The sequence below is a fragment of the Bombina bombina genome, chromosome 2 (genome assembly GCF_027579735.1).
Source record: "Bombina bombina isolate aBomBom1 chromosome 2, aBomBom1.pri, whole genome shotgun sequence".
Classification (NCBI taxonomy): Eukaryota; Metazoa; Chordata; class Amphibia; order Anura; family Bombinatoridae; genus Bombina; species Bombina bombina.
This window is the reverse complement of record NC_069500.1, coordinates 1,400,308,900-1,400,324,655: the sequence shown is the minus strand read 5'-3', so window position 1 is coordinate 1,400,324,655 and position 15,756 is coordinate 1,400,308,900. Positions and strand designations below refer to the sequence as shown.

The window sequence follows — 15,756 nt, the reverse complement described above, 5'->3', positions numbered from 1 at the left end:
ATGTTGGCCCCCGATCCGGGACCGGATCTGGTGGGGGGCAGACTCTCTCTCTTCGCTCAGGCTTGGGCAAGAGATGTTCTGGATCCTTGGGCGCTAGAAATAGTCTCCCAAGGTTATCTTCTGGAATTCAAGGGGCTTCCCCCAAGGGGGAGGTTCCACAGGTCTCAGTTGTCTTCAGACCACATAAAAAGACAGGCATTCTTACGTTGTGTAGAAGACCTGTTAAAAATGGGAGTGATTCATCCTGTTCCATTAGGAGAACAAGGGATGGGGTTCTACTCCAATCTGTTCATAGTTCCCAAAAAAGAGGGAACGTTCAGACCAATCTTAGATCTCAAGATCTTAAACAAGTTTCTCAAGGTTCCATCGTTCAAAATGGAAACCATTCGAACAATTCTTCCTTCCATCCAGGAAGGTCAATTCATGACCACGGTGGATTTAAAGGATGCGTATCTACATATTCCTATCCACAAGGAACATCATCGGTTCCTAAGGTTCGCATTCCTGGACAAGCATTACCAGTTCGTGGCGCTTCCTTTCGGATTAGCCACTGCTCCAAGGATTTTCACAAAGGTACTAGGGTCCCTTCTAGCTGTGCTAAGACCAAGGGGCATTGCTGTAGTACCTTACTTGGACGACATTCTGATTCAAGCGTCGTCCCTTCCTCAAGCAAAGGCTCACACGGACATCGTCCTGGCCTTTCTCAGATCTCACGGATGGAAAGTGAACGTGGAAAAGAGTTCTCTATCTCCGTCAACAAGGGTTCCCTTCTTGGGAACAATAATAGACTCTTTAGAAATGAGGATTTTTCTGACAGAGGCCAGAAAAACAAAACTTCTAGACTCTTGTCGGATACTTCATTCCGTTCCTCTTCCTTCCATAGCGCAGTGCATGGAAGTGATAGGCTTGATGGTAGCGGCAATGGACATAGTTCCTTTTGCGCGCATTCATCTAAGACCATTACAACTGTGCATGCTCAGTCAGTGGAATGGGGACTATACGAACTTGTCTCCGAGGATACAAGTAAATCAGAGGACCAGAGACTCACTCCGTTGGTGGCTGTCCCTGGACAACCTGTCACAAGGGATGACCTTCCGCAGACCAGAGTGGGTCATTGTCACGACCGATGCCAGTCTGATGGGCTGGGGCGCGGTCTGGGGATCCCTGAAAGCTCAGGGTCTTTGGTCTCGGGAAGAATCTCTTCTACCGATAAATATTCTGGAACTGAGAGCGATATTCAATGCTCTCAAGGCTTGGCCTCAGCTAGCGAGGGCCAAGTTCATACGGTTTCAATCGGACAACATGACAACTGTTGCGTACATCAACCATCAGGGGGGAACAAGGAGTTCCCTGGCGATGGAAGAAGTGACCAAAATCATTCTATGGGCGGAGTCTCACTCCTGCCACCTGTCTGCTATCCACATCCCAGGAGTGGAAAATTGGGAAGCGGATTTTCTGAGTCGTCAGACATTGCATCCGGGGGAGTGGGAACTCCATCCGGAAATCTTTGCCCAAGTCACTCAACTGTGGGGCATTCCAGACATGGATCTGATGGCCTCTCGTCAGAACTTCAAAGTTCCTTGCTACGGGTCCAGATCCAGGGATCCCAAGGCGGCTCTAGTGGATGCACTAGTAGCACCTTGGACCTTCAAACTAGCTTATGTATTCCCGCCGTTTCCTCTCATCCCCAGGCTGGTAGCCAGGATCAATCAGGAAAGGGCGTCGGTGATCTTGATAGCTCCTGCGTGGCCACGCAGGACTTGGTATGCAGATCTGGTGAATATGTCATCGGCTCCACCATGGAAGCTACCTTTGAGACGAGACCTTCTTGTTCAAGGTCCGTTCGAACATCCGAACCTGGTCTCACTCCAGCTGACTGCCTGGAGATTGAACGCTTGATCTTATCGAAGCGAGGGTTCTCAGATTCGGTTATCGATACTCTTGTTCAGGCCAGAAAGCCTGTAACTAGAAAGATTTACCACAAAATTTGGAAAAAATATATCTGTTGGTGTGAATCTAAAGGATTCCCTTGGGACAAGGTTAAGATTCCTAAGATTCTATCCTTCCTTCAAGAAGGATTGGAAAAAGGATTATCTGCAAGTTCCCTGAAGGGACAGATTTCTGCCTTGTCTGTGTTACTTCACAAAAAGCTGGCAGCTGTGCCAGATGTTCAAGCCTTTGTTCAGGCTCTGGTTAGAATCAAGCCTGTTTACAAACCTTTGACTCCTCCTTGGAGTCTCAACTTAGTTCTTTCAGTTCTTCAGGGGGTTCCGTTTGAACCCTTACATTCCGTTGATATTAAGTTATTATCTTGGAAAGTTTTGTTTTTGGTTGCAATTTCTTCTGCTAGAAGAGTTTCAGAATTATCTGCTCTGCAGTGTTCTCCTCCTTATCTGGTGTTCCATGCAGATAAGGTGGTTTTACGTACTAAACCTGGTTTTCTTCCAAAAGTTGTTTCTAACAAAAACATTAACCAGGAGATTATCGTACCTTCTCTGTGTCCGAAACCAGTTTCGAAGAAGGAACGTTTGTTGCACAATTTGGATGTTGTTCGCGCTCTAAAATTCTATTTAGATGCTACAAAGGATTTTAGACAAACATCTTCCTTGTTTGTTGTTTATTCCGGTAAAAGGAGAGGTCAAAAAGCAATTTCTACCTCTCTCTCTTTTTGGATTAAAAGCATCATCAGATTGGCTTACGAGACTGCCGGACAGCAGCCTCCCGAAAGAATCACAGCTCATTCCACTAGGGCTGTGGCTTCCACATGGGCCTTCAAGAACGAGGCTTCTGTTGATCAGATATGTAGGGCAGCGACTTGGTCTTCACTGCACACTTTTACCAAATTTTACAAGTTTGATACTTTTGCTTCTTCTGAGGCTATTTTTGGGAGAAAGGTTTTGCAAGCCGTGGTGCCTTCCATCTAGGTGACCTGATTTGCTCCCTCCCATCATCCGTGTCCTAAAGCTTTGGTATTGGTTCCCACAAGTAAGGATGACGCCGTGGACCGGACACACCTATGTTGGAGAAAACAGAATTTATGTTTACCTGATAAATTACTTTCGCCAACGGTGTGTCCGGTCCACGGCCCGCCCTGGTTTTTTAATCAGGTCTGATAATTTATTTTCTTTAACTACAGTCACCACGGTATCATATGGTTTCTCCTATGCAAATATTCCTCCTTAACGTCGGTCGAATGACTGGGGTAGGCGGAGCCTAGGAGGGATCATGTGACCAGCTTTGCTGGGCTCTTTGCCATTTCCTGTTGGGGAAGAGAATATCCCACAAGTAAGGATGACGCCGTGGACCGGACACACCGTTGGAGAAAGTAATTTATCAGGTAAACATAAATTCTGTTTTTAAGTTAAAAATAGATTTATTTATCTGATAGAAAAGTAATGTTATTGAACTAGAAGGAAATACAAGCTAAATAGTTTAATTCATATTTGCTGCAAAATGAGAATATATATCAGTGCTAGGTGCCTCCTGTTAACCCCACTCTCCCCTATTAAATTCTATATCCCCCTAGGGGGGCGGAGCCGGCTGGCAAAGAGAGCAGACGCATATTCATGGAGCTCCTGTACTGTGTCTAATTAAAGATGTTTTTACATCTAATACTCAAGTAAACCAGACCTATAAACTTTACAGATTCCAAGGACAATCATTTCTGCTTATTACTCTGTGAACAGACCCTGAATTTATGGCATGTCAACCTATATAGAATGCAGTGAAGTTTGAGGCCTTGCATTTAGATCAGACCGGGTGAGGTGCAATTTTTATGAAGGGCTGGATGAAACCTTGCTTTGCCACTAAGAAGATGGACCTAGAGTCAGCACTAGATGAATTTGAGGATCGCTGCTGTATGACCCTGGAAGTTCATTATTTGGAGATGAATGACTTACTTGTACAGCTCAGTATACAGCTCAGTATACAGCTCATTGGCCCACGTGGGAGTCAAGATGGCGGCGATCAGTGGAGACCGTCTTACACCACTAATACCCAGCTCATGGGAGACTCAGAACCCACTATCCCTGAGAAAGCCGTTACTACTAGGGCTGACACAAACAAACAGTCGTGCGCTAACACCTATGAGTCACCTCAGGTCACTCTGAGTGAAGGGCGAAGTGAACTTGGCGTACAGGTGCTTGCATCAGCTGAAGACCCAGAGCCCAGTATCTATTTAGAAGAGCGCAAGAGAGGGACAGCACATACACGACCTGTGGCAGCGGAGATGGGGCTATTGGATTCAGAACGGTCAGCGGTTGGATCTATACGGCTCAAGGGAGCACTTTCTCAGCACGAGGTTTGGCCGCAATCCAGAGGAGCATGCGATCCTCCTCAGACAGACCTTGTGCAGCGCGGAGGTAGATTGGCCTCCCTTGGGAGCAGAGTTGCAGCGGCTCAGCATACACAGATCTGGCTGCGAGTACATGGTGATGCACACACCGAATGTGTAAGTTCTCCCAGGGCAGACTATATTATTTCTTCTCTCTACACACTGGGAGGTATAAGCTCAAAGGGTCTCATAGACACAGACACTAGCCCTCCTTATGGCCATGATGATAGTACCTGCTGGATAGCAGCTTTGGCTTCAGGAACTATGCAGAAAGTTGGCGTAGGATAAATTCCCTGATCTTAGATATTATGCTGAAGCGATGTCCTTCATAACGCCACATGGACTGTTCTCATGCCAGTTAGTAATACTAACACCAAAGTGTTTTACACTGTTTATATTTTTCAGCTATCACATTTATTATTATGTTTGATGTTCTCTATAATAATTTCTATTACACACCAGTATACTGTGATTAAAGGAGGCTAATCTGTTAATCCCTCTTTACAGTTTAAGCTTACATAGAGGCTGCTAAATTCTAAGCTCCAGAATGCCTTATGTAGATATATATTAATGTTTGTACGATATATTTTTATGTTATAGTTTAAATGCCTGTTGCATTGAATAATAGAGATATTGGTGATGTATCTTGGACTAAAACAAACTATTTTGCTCATTATAGAAGCTGTATTTAGTATTATCTTTTGCTGCCAGTGTGAGCTATTGCACTTAACATTTATTGATGTGCAAAAAGCTAAAGTAGGATAGACTCCCTGCCCTTAGGAGGTAGGGTGAAGTTTAAGATATTGCCCCTACAGAAATATTATGTTACATCCATACTCACTCCACTGGATACCTTATAAGTACGTGAATATGCAATGCTAACTATAATAGTACAACAGGACAGTATTAACTAATGTATACAGGTTATTTACCTTCAATAATTTTCCCTTTACTATAGGGACTTACTGTATAATGTGACATACAGGTTAACAAGCTGCTGCACCAACCTTACCTATAAAGCACATATCCAGTTGATATTGGAAATCTTTAAGCTCACAGCTGAAAATGAGATACCTAACAACCCCTCTTAGTCTAGAGACGCCGCTATTCCCATATTTATTTGTAAAGCTTACATACCCCTACTGTTAAGCAGCATGTCTATATACCAACTATCGTGCAGTATGTCTTATTAAGGCCAATATGGTATGTACCATACCCTGCATGAATTCTTATTTACCTGTATGCTAATTGGGTATACCTACAATACTTCTATAGCTCCTCTTAATACTGAGACTTTCCAACAGGATACTTTTATTAAGCCTATAAGTATATGGTGTAACACTAAGCGAGTCTATATGTTTCTTATTAGTACATACCCACAGATGTTATATTTGTATATGTCACCATCTGACATAGTTACACTCTTAGATTAGGGGAACATCTCTAACAGAGAGTTGAACATCTTTACCCACAAGCATAGCTCTCTACAGACTTGGAGTCAGATAAACATACTTTGTTCTGGAACTTGGCTCAAACAATTGCATTAGCTCATAATCAGTTAAAGGAATTATGCAGCATATGACTTCTGCTACTGCCTATATTGTAATGTATTTCTACATACTCACTGCGATCCTAGTTTGTTTATTAGTTAGTAATTCAGTTTTATATTTACTAAAAACCTATGGCACAAATGCTGCAGGACAGTATTAACTAATGTATACAGGTTATTTACCTCCAATAATTTTCCCTTTACTATAGGGACTTACTGTATTATGTTATACTAGTCCTAAAGCCCGTTGACACGGGCCGTGTTGTGATTCATTCTTATTTTTTCTCTCTCTCTCTCTCTCCTGTGCGCGCCTTCAATTGCCGGTCCTCGCGCTGCTTTCTTTTCAGCTGTGCTGCCGGGTCCTCGCGCTGCTGCCGGGTGGGTGCGCGTGCGATCAGCTGCAAGAGTTTGTCTGAACTGCGCATGACGGCTTCAGACAAACTCTTGTCTTTTATAATATAGGATATCGGCTAACAAACTGCTGCACCAGCCTTACCTATAAAGCACATATCCAGTTGATATTTGTGATCTTTAAACTTACAACTGAAAATGTGAATCTTAACAACCCCTCTTAGCTTAGAGGCGCTGCTATTCCCATATTTATTTGTCAGGCTTCCATATCCCTAATGTTGAACAACAAGTCTCTTTGAGTACACTTCAATCTACTAAATTATGCCAGTTGGAATGCACAGGAAGTTTCAAAAGTGGCCTGTTAGATAGGTTTAAGTTTTTTATAGGCTCTTCTACTCATATATATCCACCTTAGCTTGTAACTAGATCCTCAAAAGGATACACAGAGTTCGTTAGAACTGAACATGTCTTGGTGCTATCCATGTTGCATTTATACGACATATATCTACTATGCACTTCCCAAGACTCATTAACATTCCTATGGTCTTCCGCCCCCCCCACTGTAGATGACCATAGCTATTTATATTGCTATTATTATTATTTCCTTCAAATACTTTAAGTATGCTATAATATTATTATACAGAAAAATTATTTGTATAAGCGGTGCTTACCCGCTGACCATTCCCTAATTACCCCCTTGCTTTTTTATGAAGCTCTTGATATTATGACCCTAATTTCAACAATACGAAGCATTCAACTACAAACTAGTTCAGAATAAAATGGGTCTATATGGTAGCTACAGCGCTCTTTCAGAGTGCCTCTTTTTAACATTATAGCCTGGGCTAATAGCTACCCATATTATCACGTAAAAACACAAAATGAGGTTTTCAGATGTATTTCGGCATTCACTATATATATTTTATCTTTTATTTTCTACCTGTAATATTGTTATTGCGATAATCATTGCTATGTTTTGAAACATGTATATGCCATAGTTTTTTTTGTTGTCATTATGAAAAACCCTCAATAAAAAATTATTTAAAAAAAAATAAAAAAATTTTTTTTTTCTATATCCCAGAGAACCTTATTGCTTCTATGGGAGGCATCTCTGAGTTCTGTAGGGCATCAAGGGTTCACCAAAATTCTTAAAGGGTTCAGTGAATTCAGCCCCAGTGAAGTCTACATAATAATTTCACTCCAAGCTGCAGATTTTTTTTAATTGGGCCCTGAATCTTGAGTCTCAACATTCACTAACACACGCATCTACACCAAAAATCCACAAGTCTAATCACTTTTTTTCATATTGCATACTGACAAACATAGGGGGTGGTTTATGTTGCCGCTCTCTCCTAACCTCTCCACCACCTTAGAAAAAGTGGATTAAGATCCTCCAGACTGATCCGACCAGGGTGATTAACAAACTATTGCCTAAGATGCTTGGTTACACAAGGGCAGCGGGCGACATTATATGGGCAGCTGCTCGGTTGTTGTAATACCGGGAGGAAAGCCTCCCTATCAGCGAACCTTATCCGTTCAGAGAAAGATAAATCTGGCTGCTTGTTTTTATGCTTTTTTTTTTTTTAATCACAGTTCCTAATGAGTCTCCGCATTATATAATCATATACACCATATTAGGGTTTTATTGGTGCTTCAAGTGAATATTCTCTTTTTTTTATTTTTTTTAACACCTAGAAAGATGTAGCTTCTAACAATATTCTTACATACATTCGCTGAGGCTGACAGTTGCAGCAATCCAATATGAATTATGTTTTGTGACAGATTTGTAAATGGAGTTTATGACTCTGCGCAATCACTTCCCTTACATGTGGGATACCATATGCAGAGCCAGAGAAAGGACCTTCAGTCCTAAACAAATTAACACACCTGTGCTAGAGCTGTTCTCAATTGGTCACTCATTGAATTTACACATAAATTTCAACTTTTTTCCTGTGATGTAAACACACAAATTATAGCAGACCAAGCATTTTTAGAAAAAAAAAAAAAATTAGTTTGAAGAAATACCCTAATATGAGAAAATGCTACCACGTGAAACGGGGGAAAAATACATTTTTGTGTCATTTTCTATGTCATACATGGTAAATAGCACACATTATCCAATTATTTCTTAAATATTATAAAAAAACGCATTTAGCATTAGCTCACCTTCCCAAAACACCCAAAGTAAGAATTTTATGTCATTACTGTTTAACAAAAATAAGTAATTTAAAACCAAAAGATAAAATTAATATTTTGTTATTTTGCACAATCTTGCAATTTATTGAAAAGAAAAAATAGTAAAATATCCAACTCTAAAAATATTATATACATTTTAAAATTACACACAATTCTAATTCCCCAATGAAGCGGCTTTATCACATTCTGCTGCAAAGTGATTATTATTACTAACCCTATAATGAATTGTAGGAGCCAAGAGGTCTTATGCTATATTTTTATGGTGAAGGGGTAAGAAAAGACCTCTTAAAGGGACATGAAACACCCCAAAATGGATTTCACTATTTAAATAGAGCATACAATTTTAAATAACTTTCCAATTTACTTTTATTATCAACTTTGCTTCTTTCTCTGCTTCTTTCAATCAGCAGTAGGGCATTGTTGTTTCTGAGCTTACCTAGTTATCCTTTTCAACAAAAGATACCATGAGAACAAAGTAAATTTGTTACAAGTAAATTGAAAAGTTGCATGTTCTGTGTAAATCATGAACGTTTAATTTTAAAGTGATGGTAAATCTAAGAGTATAAAAAATGCTAGGATTTACCATCACTAAAAATAAACAGTAGTTTGAGTCATAACTTACTAAACAAACGGTGTTAAACTGACCCTGTTTGTGCTGCAAGTAGATCGCTAACTCAGCACCTCTGGCCGCCCATGGCACAGCGATCTTCAATGAGGCAACGTTTCCAACTCTAAACCAATAGACATCCAAGCATGGCTGTTGGTTTAGAAATGGAAATGTCACCTCATTGGTAAAGACAGCTGTGCCATGGGCGGCCGGAAGTGCTGAGTTTAGCGATCTACTTGCGGCACAGATAGGGTGAGTTTAGCACCATTTGTGAAGAAAGAAACAACTGTTTATTTTTAGTGATGGTAAATTCTAGCGTTTGTTATACGCTTGGATTTACCATCATTTTAACTTTACTGTCCCTTTAAAAATTGACAGAGCCCCCTAAAAAGATATTGAACTGTTCTCATTTATCACCTGAACCTACTCAAGCACTGCTCTGCAGGCCTCTGGCATTCACAAGGTTAATGGAAAATGAATGCCACCTATGATATTCCTGCAAAGGTGTCATTGCTATGTTCACCCATGAAGTCATTGAAACTGTGATATTTGAGCAGCTGCAGTGTTGACACTGGGATGCACAAGCTATTAACTGACATTAGGCAGTTGATAAATTAATTTATTTTTCAACTCAATTTATCAACATGGGAAGTGAAAAGCACCAAGCAGCCCCAATGGGATTTGAACCTGCAACCCATAAACGTGAGCAATCTTCATCCGCAGACTTAAAGGCACAGCCTATTGTTTAAAAAGATAGATAATCCCTATGCAGGAATATCATAGGTGGCATTCATTTATGCAAACCAGTTTTGCATAACCAACACTATTATATTAATATACTTTATACCTCTGTGATACCTGTACCTAAGCCTCTGCAGACAACCCCTTATCTCAGTGCTTTTTACAAACTTACATTTAGCCAATCAGTGTTGATTCTTGTTTAAACATTATCATTCTCCACAGGAGTGAGCACAATGCTATCTGTATGACACACATGAACTAGCATGGTCCTGCAAGTTTTAAAAAGCTAATAAAAAGCACTGAAATAAGGAACTTAGAAAACAGACAATCTTAGAGGTTATAAAGTATATTAATATAACAATGTTGGTTGTGCAAAGCTGGGAATGGGTAGGAAAGGCATTATCTATCTTTTTAAACAATAAGAAAGTCAAGTAGAATGCCCCTTTAATCATCTGAGCTATTTGCACTATTACAATTAGATGTATTCATATTACTATGAATGAATATACCTCACCCTCTACTTACATAACAAGGTAACAAAATGCTGAGATTAGGAGGAACTTACCTAAAACTCGCGCTTGAACAACCACTTTAATGACTGCCTTGTCATTGGTCTCGTTTGCCAGCATTATTTCTTCTTTTAATACCCCTTCTTTATGGGCAGTGTACTCGCACTTTACACTGTGTCCTAAAAAAAAATCAAAATGCTTTAAGTTCACAGGAGACGATCAATATTATTATAGTATCAAGATAATAAATAAAAAGGATACAACTGAATTTGTAGGTGCCGAGACCTTTAAAGTTGATATGGTATTAACATACCTGCCCTTTTATTTTACACAAGGCATACAATATATTATCAACATCAGTAGGGGAAAGGGTATTAAAGGCACATAGATATGATATTAGGGGTAGATTCCAGTCTTCTAAGAATTCTTGTTCGATATTGGAAAACCAGAATTGGGTGATTGTTTTCTTTCTAATGTTACATTAAATTGACAGTGATTAGGTGTTCAGTATTTGGCTTTTTTATTTGACGTGATTCGATTGTCTCCGTCTTTGTTTTATTAGGTCTATACATGCTCAGAATGGTGGCTGATATTGTTATCGTTAATACGATGTGTTTTATCGGACGATCCGTGGGTGTTGAGCATTTATAAAGAGCCTTTGGCTGTTGAATTTAATGTGTCAATATTAAGTACATTGCTCACCCATCGGAGAACAAGCGTCCATCTGTGCTAGGCTTCATCACTGAAGAAGCGTCCATCTGTGCTAGGCTTCATCACTGAAGAAACATCCATCTGTGCTAGGCTTCATCACTGAAGAAGCGTCCATCTGTGCTAGGCTTCATCACTGAAATGTCCATCTGAAGAAGCGTCCATCTGTGCTAGGCTTCCTCACTGAAGAAGGGTCCATCTGTGCTAGGCTTCCTCACTGAAGAAGGGTCCATCTGTGCTAGGCTTCCTCACTGAAGAAGCGTTCATCTGTGCTAGGCTTCCTCACTGAAGAAGGGTCCATCTGTGCTAGGCTTCCTCATTGAAGAAGGGTCCATCTGTGCTAGGCTTCATCACTGAAGAAACATCCATCTGTGCTAGGCTTTATCACTGAAGAAGCGTCCATCTGTGCTAGGCTTCATCACTGAAATGTCCATCTGAAGAAGCGTCCATCTGTGCTAGGCTTCCTCACTGAAGGGTCCATCTGTGCTAGGCTTCCTCACTGAAGAAGCGTTCATCTGTGCTAGGCTTCATCACTGAAGGGTCCATCTGAAGAAGCATCCATCTGTGCTAGGCTTCATCACTGAAGAAGCATCCATCTGTGCTAGGCTTCATCACTGAAGAAGCGGCCATCTGTGCTAGGCTAAATCACTGAAGAAGCGGCCATCTGTGCTAGGCTAAATCACTGAAGAAGCGTCCATCTGTGCTAGGCTAAATCACTGAAGAAGCGGCCATTTGTGCTAGGCTTCATCACTGAAGAAGCGGCCATCTGTGCTAGGCTTCATCACTGAAGAAGCGGCCATCTGTGCTAGGCTTCATCACTGAAGAAGCGGCCATCTGTGCTAGGCTTCATCACTGAAGAAGCGGCCATCTGTGCTAGGCTTCATCACTGAAGAAGCGGCCATCTGTGCTAGGCTTCATCACTGAAGTCCAATATTTAGGAAGCTCACCATGTACCTGATCATCAAAAACTAACCAGCTTGGAAGGAAATCTCCCAGATCTTTTTGGAGGGGCTTTTTTGATCACCATTTTGCTTTGAGACTACTATGTGAGACATATGTGAATGAAACCTTAGATGTATTGTACACTGGGCCACTTTTGGACCCCTAAACCTGCAGATAAACTGTTGAAGGAAGGTAAAAATGCAAGGGCCACATATGGGTCATCTTATTAATCAGCATAATTTGGAAAAACATACAACTTTTCAATTTACTTCTATTATCAATTTTGATTCTCTTACTATCCTTTGCTGAAGGAACAGCAACACACTACTGAGAGCTAGCTGAACACATAGCCATTCACAAGACACAAATGTGTGCAGGCACCAATCAGCAGCTAGCTCCCACTAGTGTAGGATATGTGCGTATTATTTTTCAATAAGGGATACCAAGAGAACAAAGCACATTTGAAAATAGAAGTGAATATAAAAATGTCTTGAAATGACATGCTCTATCTGATTCTTGCAAGATTAATGTTAACTTTCCTATTCCTTTAACCACTTATAAACATTACTAAAATGGCAATGTAGGCTTCAGACTGATCTAATAGTAGATTAAAGCAGAGACCTTATTATCCAAGGAAAAGAATCACCTGAGCTCAGGATAGGCTTTATAAATACCTTACTGATGTTGTTAAATATATATTAAGATGTAATATATATAAGAGTAAATATGTGAGGATAAAACTAAGTAATCTGGTGTAAATCATTTGGGGATATTATGAACAACATATTAGTGACCAATATAGAAACAAGACAGAAGTAATAGAATTGTAGTCCGTCTCTTCACGAAAGAGACATTAAAGTTATTTATTAAGAAATGAATCGCTGCACTGCAAAACATTGCCTTACATAAAAAAAAGTTTAAAAACATCTTAAACTGTCATTTTGTTGACAAATCCCTCGAATATGACAGATATAAATCGAGTTCCTACACTTATCAAGCATTCACTGTGCAGCATGCTGGAGGGTCAGGGTTCAGAATTACACAGAATGCACTCCAGCCTCTCTGGGCAGTGGAAAAACTTTTTGTATTGAAATGACGGGAAAACCTGGTAAATAAATAGTATTGGTTATAGAGAAGCTGTTCATACATATTCAGCTGAATAAATTACACTTCCATTAAATTGTTCTCTCTAAGTATTGCACTTTGGTATAAAACCAGAGATAATATAAAGATGCATGACATAGATAAGATAGGGAAGCATGTGTGTACAAAAAGTAATACAATAAGATCTGATTTCCCTGTAAGTTCAGTCCAATTAATTGGTGTGGTTTCAATTAAAAGAAGCTATTTCACATACAAAAATATACTTATGAGCAATTTCCCATACATTTTATACTCTGTAGGTGGTATAACAAGGCACTGGAGACAAATTAAGGGAAAAACTATTTTATAGCACACCGTGCCTTTAAGCACTGCACTGCAATAGCACTTACTATGAATTTCAAATAAGCTATACATTTTGTTTCTGATTAATTTAAAAATGTCCTATTTCCCTATCTCCTGTATCACATGACAGCGATTGGCAAATCACAGGCTGATATATGTATATGCTGTGAGCTCTTGCACATGCTCAGAAGGAAAGAGTACATCATTTAGACTTTAGTGTCCCTTTAATGAAACATTTAGTATGGGATTGTTTAATGATACCTGACTTACAAGTGCATGTGGAACAGTAAGGCTGTCCTTCCTGGTTGCCGAGGGGTTAATTGGAATACACACACTATGCCATGATATTGTAATCAAACCCTAAAAAAAACAAAGCTATGGCACACAGAAGACATCCGGTTATATAACCTTACGCCTGAACTGTGAAACACAATGGAATACAGTAAACGATTCAAGTCATGTATATTAATGTGAATAAAGCCATACTATGTGTAGAGGCTGCAAGTCAAAGAAATGAGTTGCTCTCCATGCCAGAACAGGTCACTAAACACGCATGTGACTTTACAGCCAATTAAACCGTAATAGATCCACAGGTGGTTTAGTTGTAACAAAGTAGAGGAACTCGTGGTAAGAAATATGTGAGGGGCGCAGTCAGCACTGCAAGTGACAATAAGGCAGAACGTAATGAGTAAATGCACAATACTTGCTGGGCATGAGACAATTACCTGGTATTCATGGCTTATAGGCACAACACTTAGAATTGCATAAGAAGTTGCTTGTGCCCCTACAGCAAGGCTTCTAGCGTATTAAAGGGAAAGTAAACACAGGACTTTTTCTTTTTAAAGGACATTCCAGCCAAAATTGGAATCTACATGGATGTATTTTAGTTTTGAATAGAAGCATTTATGTAATACACTTGTATTAGCAAAATGCTTCTAATAAAAGGTATTAAAAGTGTATTTAAGTATGCACCGTGCACCAGCATTTTAAACAAAGCACTTGTTCAGAGAGTCTAAGGAGCTTGTACCATCTGATAATTATTTAATTTGTTAATTGTTGACATGATACAAGCCCCACTGGCGCTCTGAGCAGCTGCTGAAGTTAAAATGCTGGTGCACTGAGAATATCTAGTTATGCTTCACATGCACGTGCAGAGAAAAATGCTAGCACTAAACAGTGATAACTTATACTAGAATTATTTTTGCCAATACATTTATATTGCAAATATGTTTCTATTCAAAGATGTAATTCAGAGATCCAAAGGTTACAGGTTCAAATCCCGGCAGAGCTGACTCAGCCCTTCATCCTTCCAAGGTCGATAAAATGAGTACCATTAAATTGGGTAATAATAACAACTATTACTATTCAGTTGCCGATTTGGTTCATTCCGAGAGAGAGCGCTGAAAAAGCACTTTGAGTCCCACTGGGAGAAAGACGCTATATAAATACTAGTTATTATTATGTAGTGTATATTTCATGGTATGTACTGCAGCAGACAAACCTCAGAATACCCTCACTTAAAGGGACACTGAACCCAAATTTTTCCTTTCGTGATTCAGATAGAGCATGCAATTTTAAGCAACTTTCTAATTTACTCCAATTATCAGATTTTCTTTATTCTCTTGCGATTTTTATTTGAAAAAGAAGGCATCTAAGCTTTTTTCTTGGTTCAGTCATATGGACAGCACTTTTTTATTGGTGGATGAATTTATCCACCAATCAGCAAGGACAACCCAGGTTGTTCACCAAAAATGGGCCGGCATCTAAACTTACATTCTTGCATTTCAAATAAAGATACCAAAAGAATAAAGAAAATTTTATAATAGGAGTAAATTAGAAAGTTGCTTAAAATGTCATGCTCTATCTGAATTACAAAAGAAAAAAATTGGGTTCAGTGTCCCTTTAAGGTGGCTCAGCTGGCTTCCCCCGAGACTAACAAGTTTTTTTTCAGATTTACCACAGTGGATGTTTAGCCAATCACACGGCTTAGCACGCGCTCTGTGTTAGACTGTCTGCCCTGCTACATCCAGCACATGCAAGGCGAATCCCTCAAGCACCACACACGCCAATGTAAACAGTGGGTAACAATGTGCAAGCAGTGTGCAGTCTGACTTTGTAGAGCAAGAATCTGTTTAAGCTCCTAAAGATTAATGAGCAAAACCCATTAAAGTAAAGCTCGTGAACACGCATTAGAAGTGGGAAAAAAGGGGTCGGCAAGAGATATCTCATGGGCTGAACCGCTCACAGCAAAATATAAGTCGTAGTGGCAAAGATGTCAAGGCAACATTTTATTAGAAATAAAAAAAAATCTATATAAAAAAAGTACAAATAATATAAAATCATATGTATAGCAATATAGAAATAGATGTTTTGTAAT

The 15,756-nt window shown here is 39.7% G+C and overlaps 1 protein-coding gene across 1 annotated transcript in view; it reads right to left on the bottom strand.

Moving 5' to 3' along the window:
- ADISSP (adipose secreted signaling protein) overlaps positions 1-15,756 on the bottom strand; it is a 537,574-nt gene that overhangs the window by 62,415 nt on the left and 459,403 nt on the right. The window contains exon 5 of the mRNA XM_053704326.1: positions 10,340-10,462. Coding sequence (XP_053560301.1) covers positions 10,340-10,462 — 123 coding nt within the window. The remainder of the gene's footprint in view (positions 1-10,339; positions 10,463-15,756) is intronic.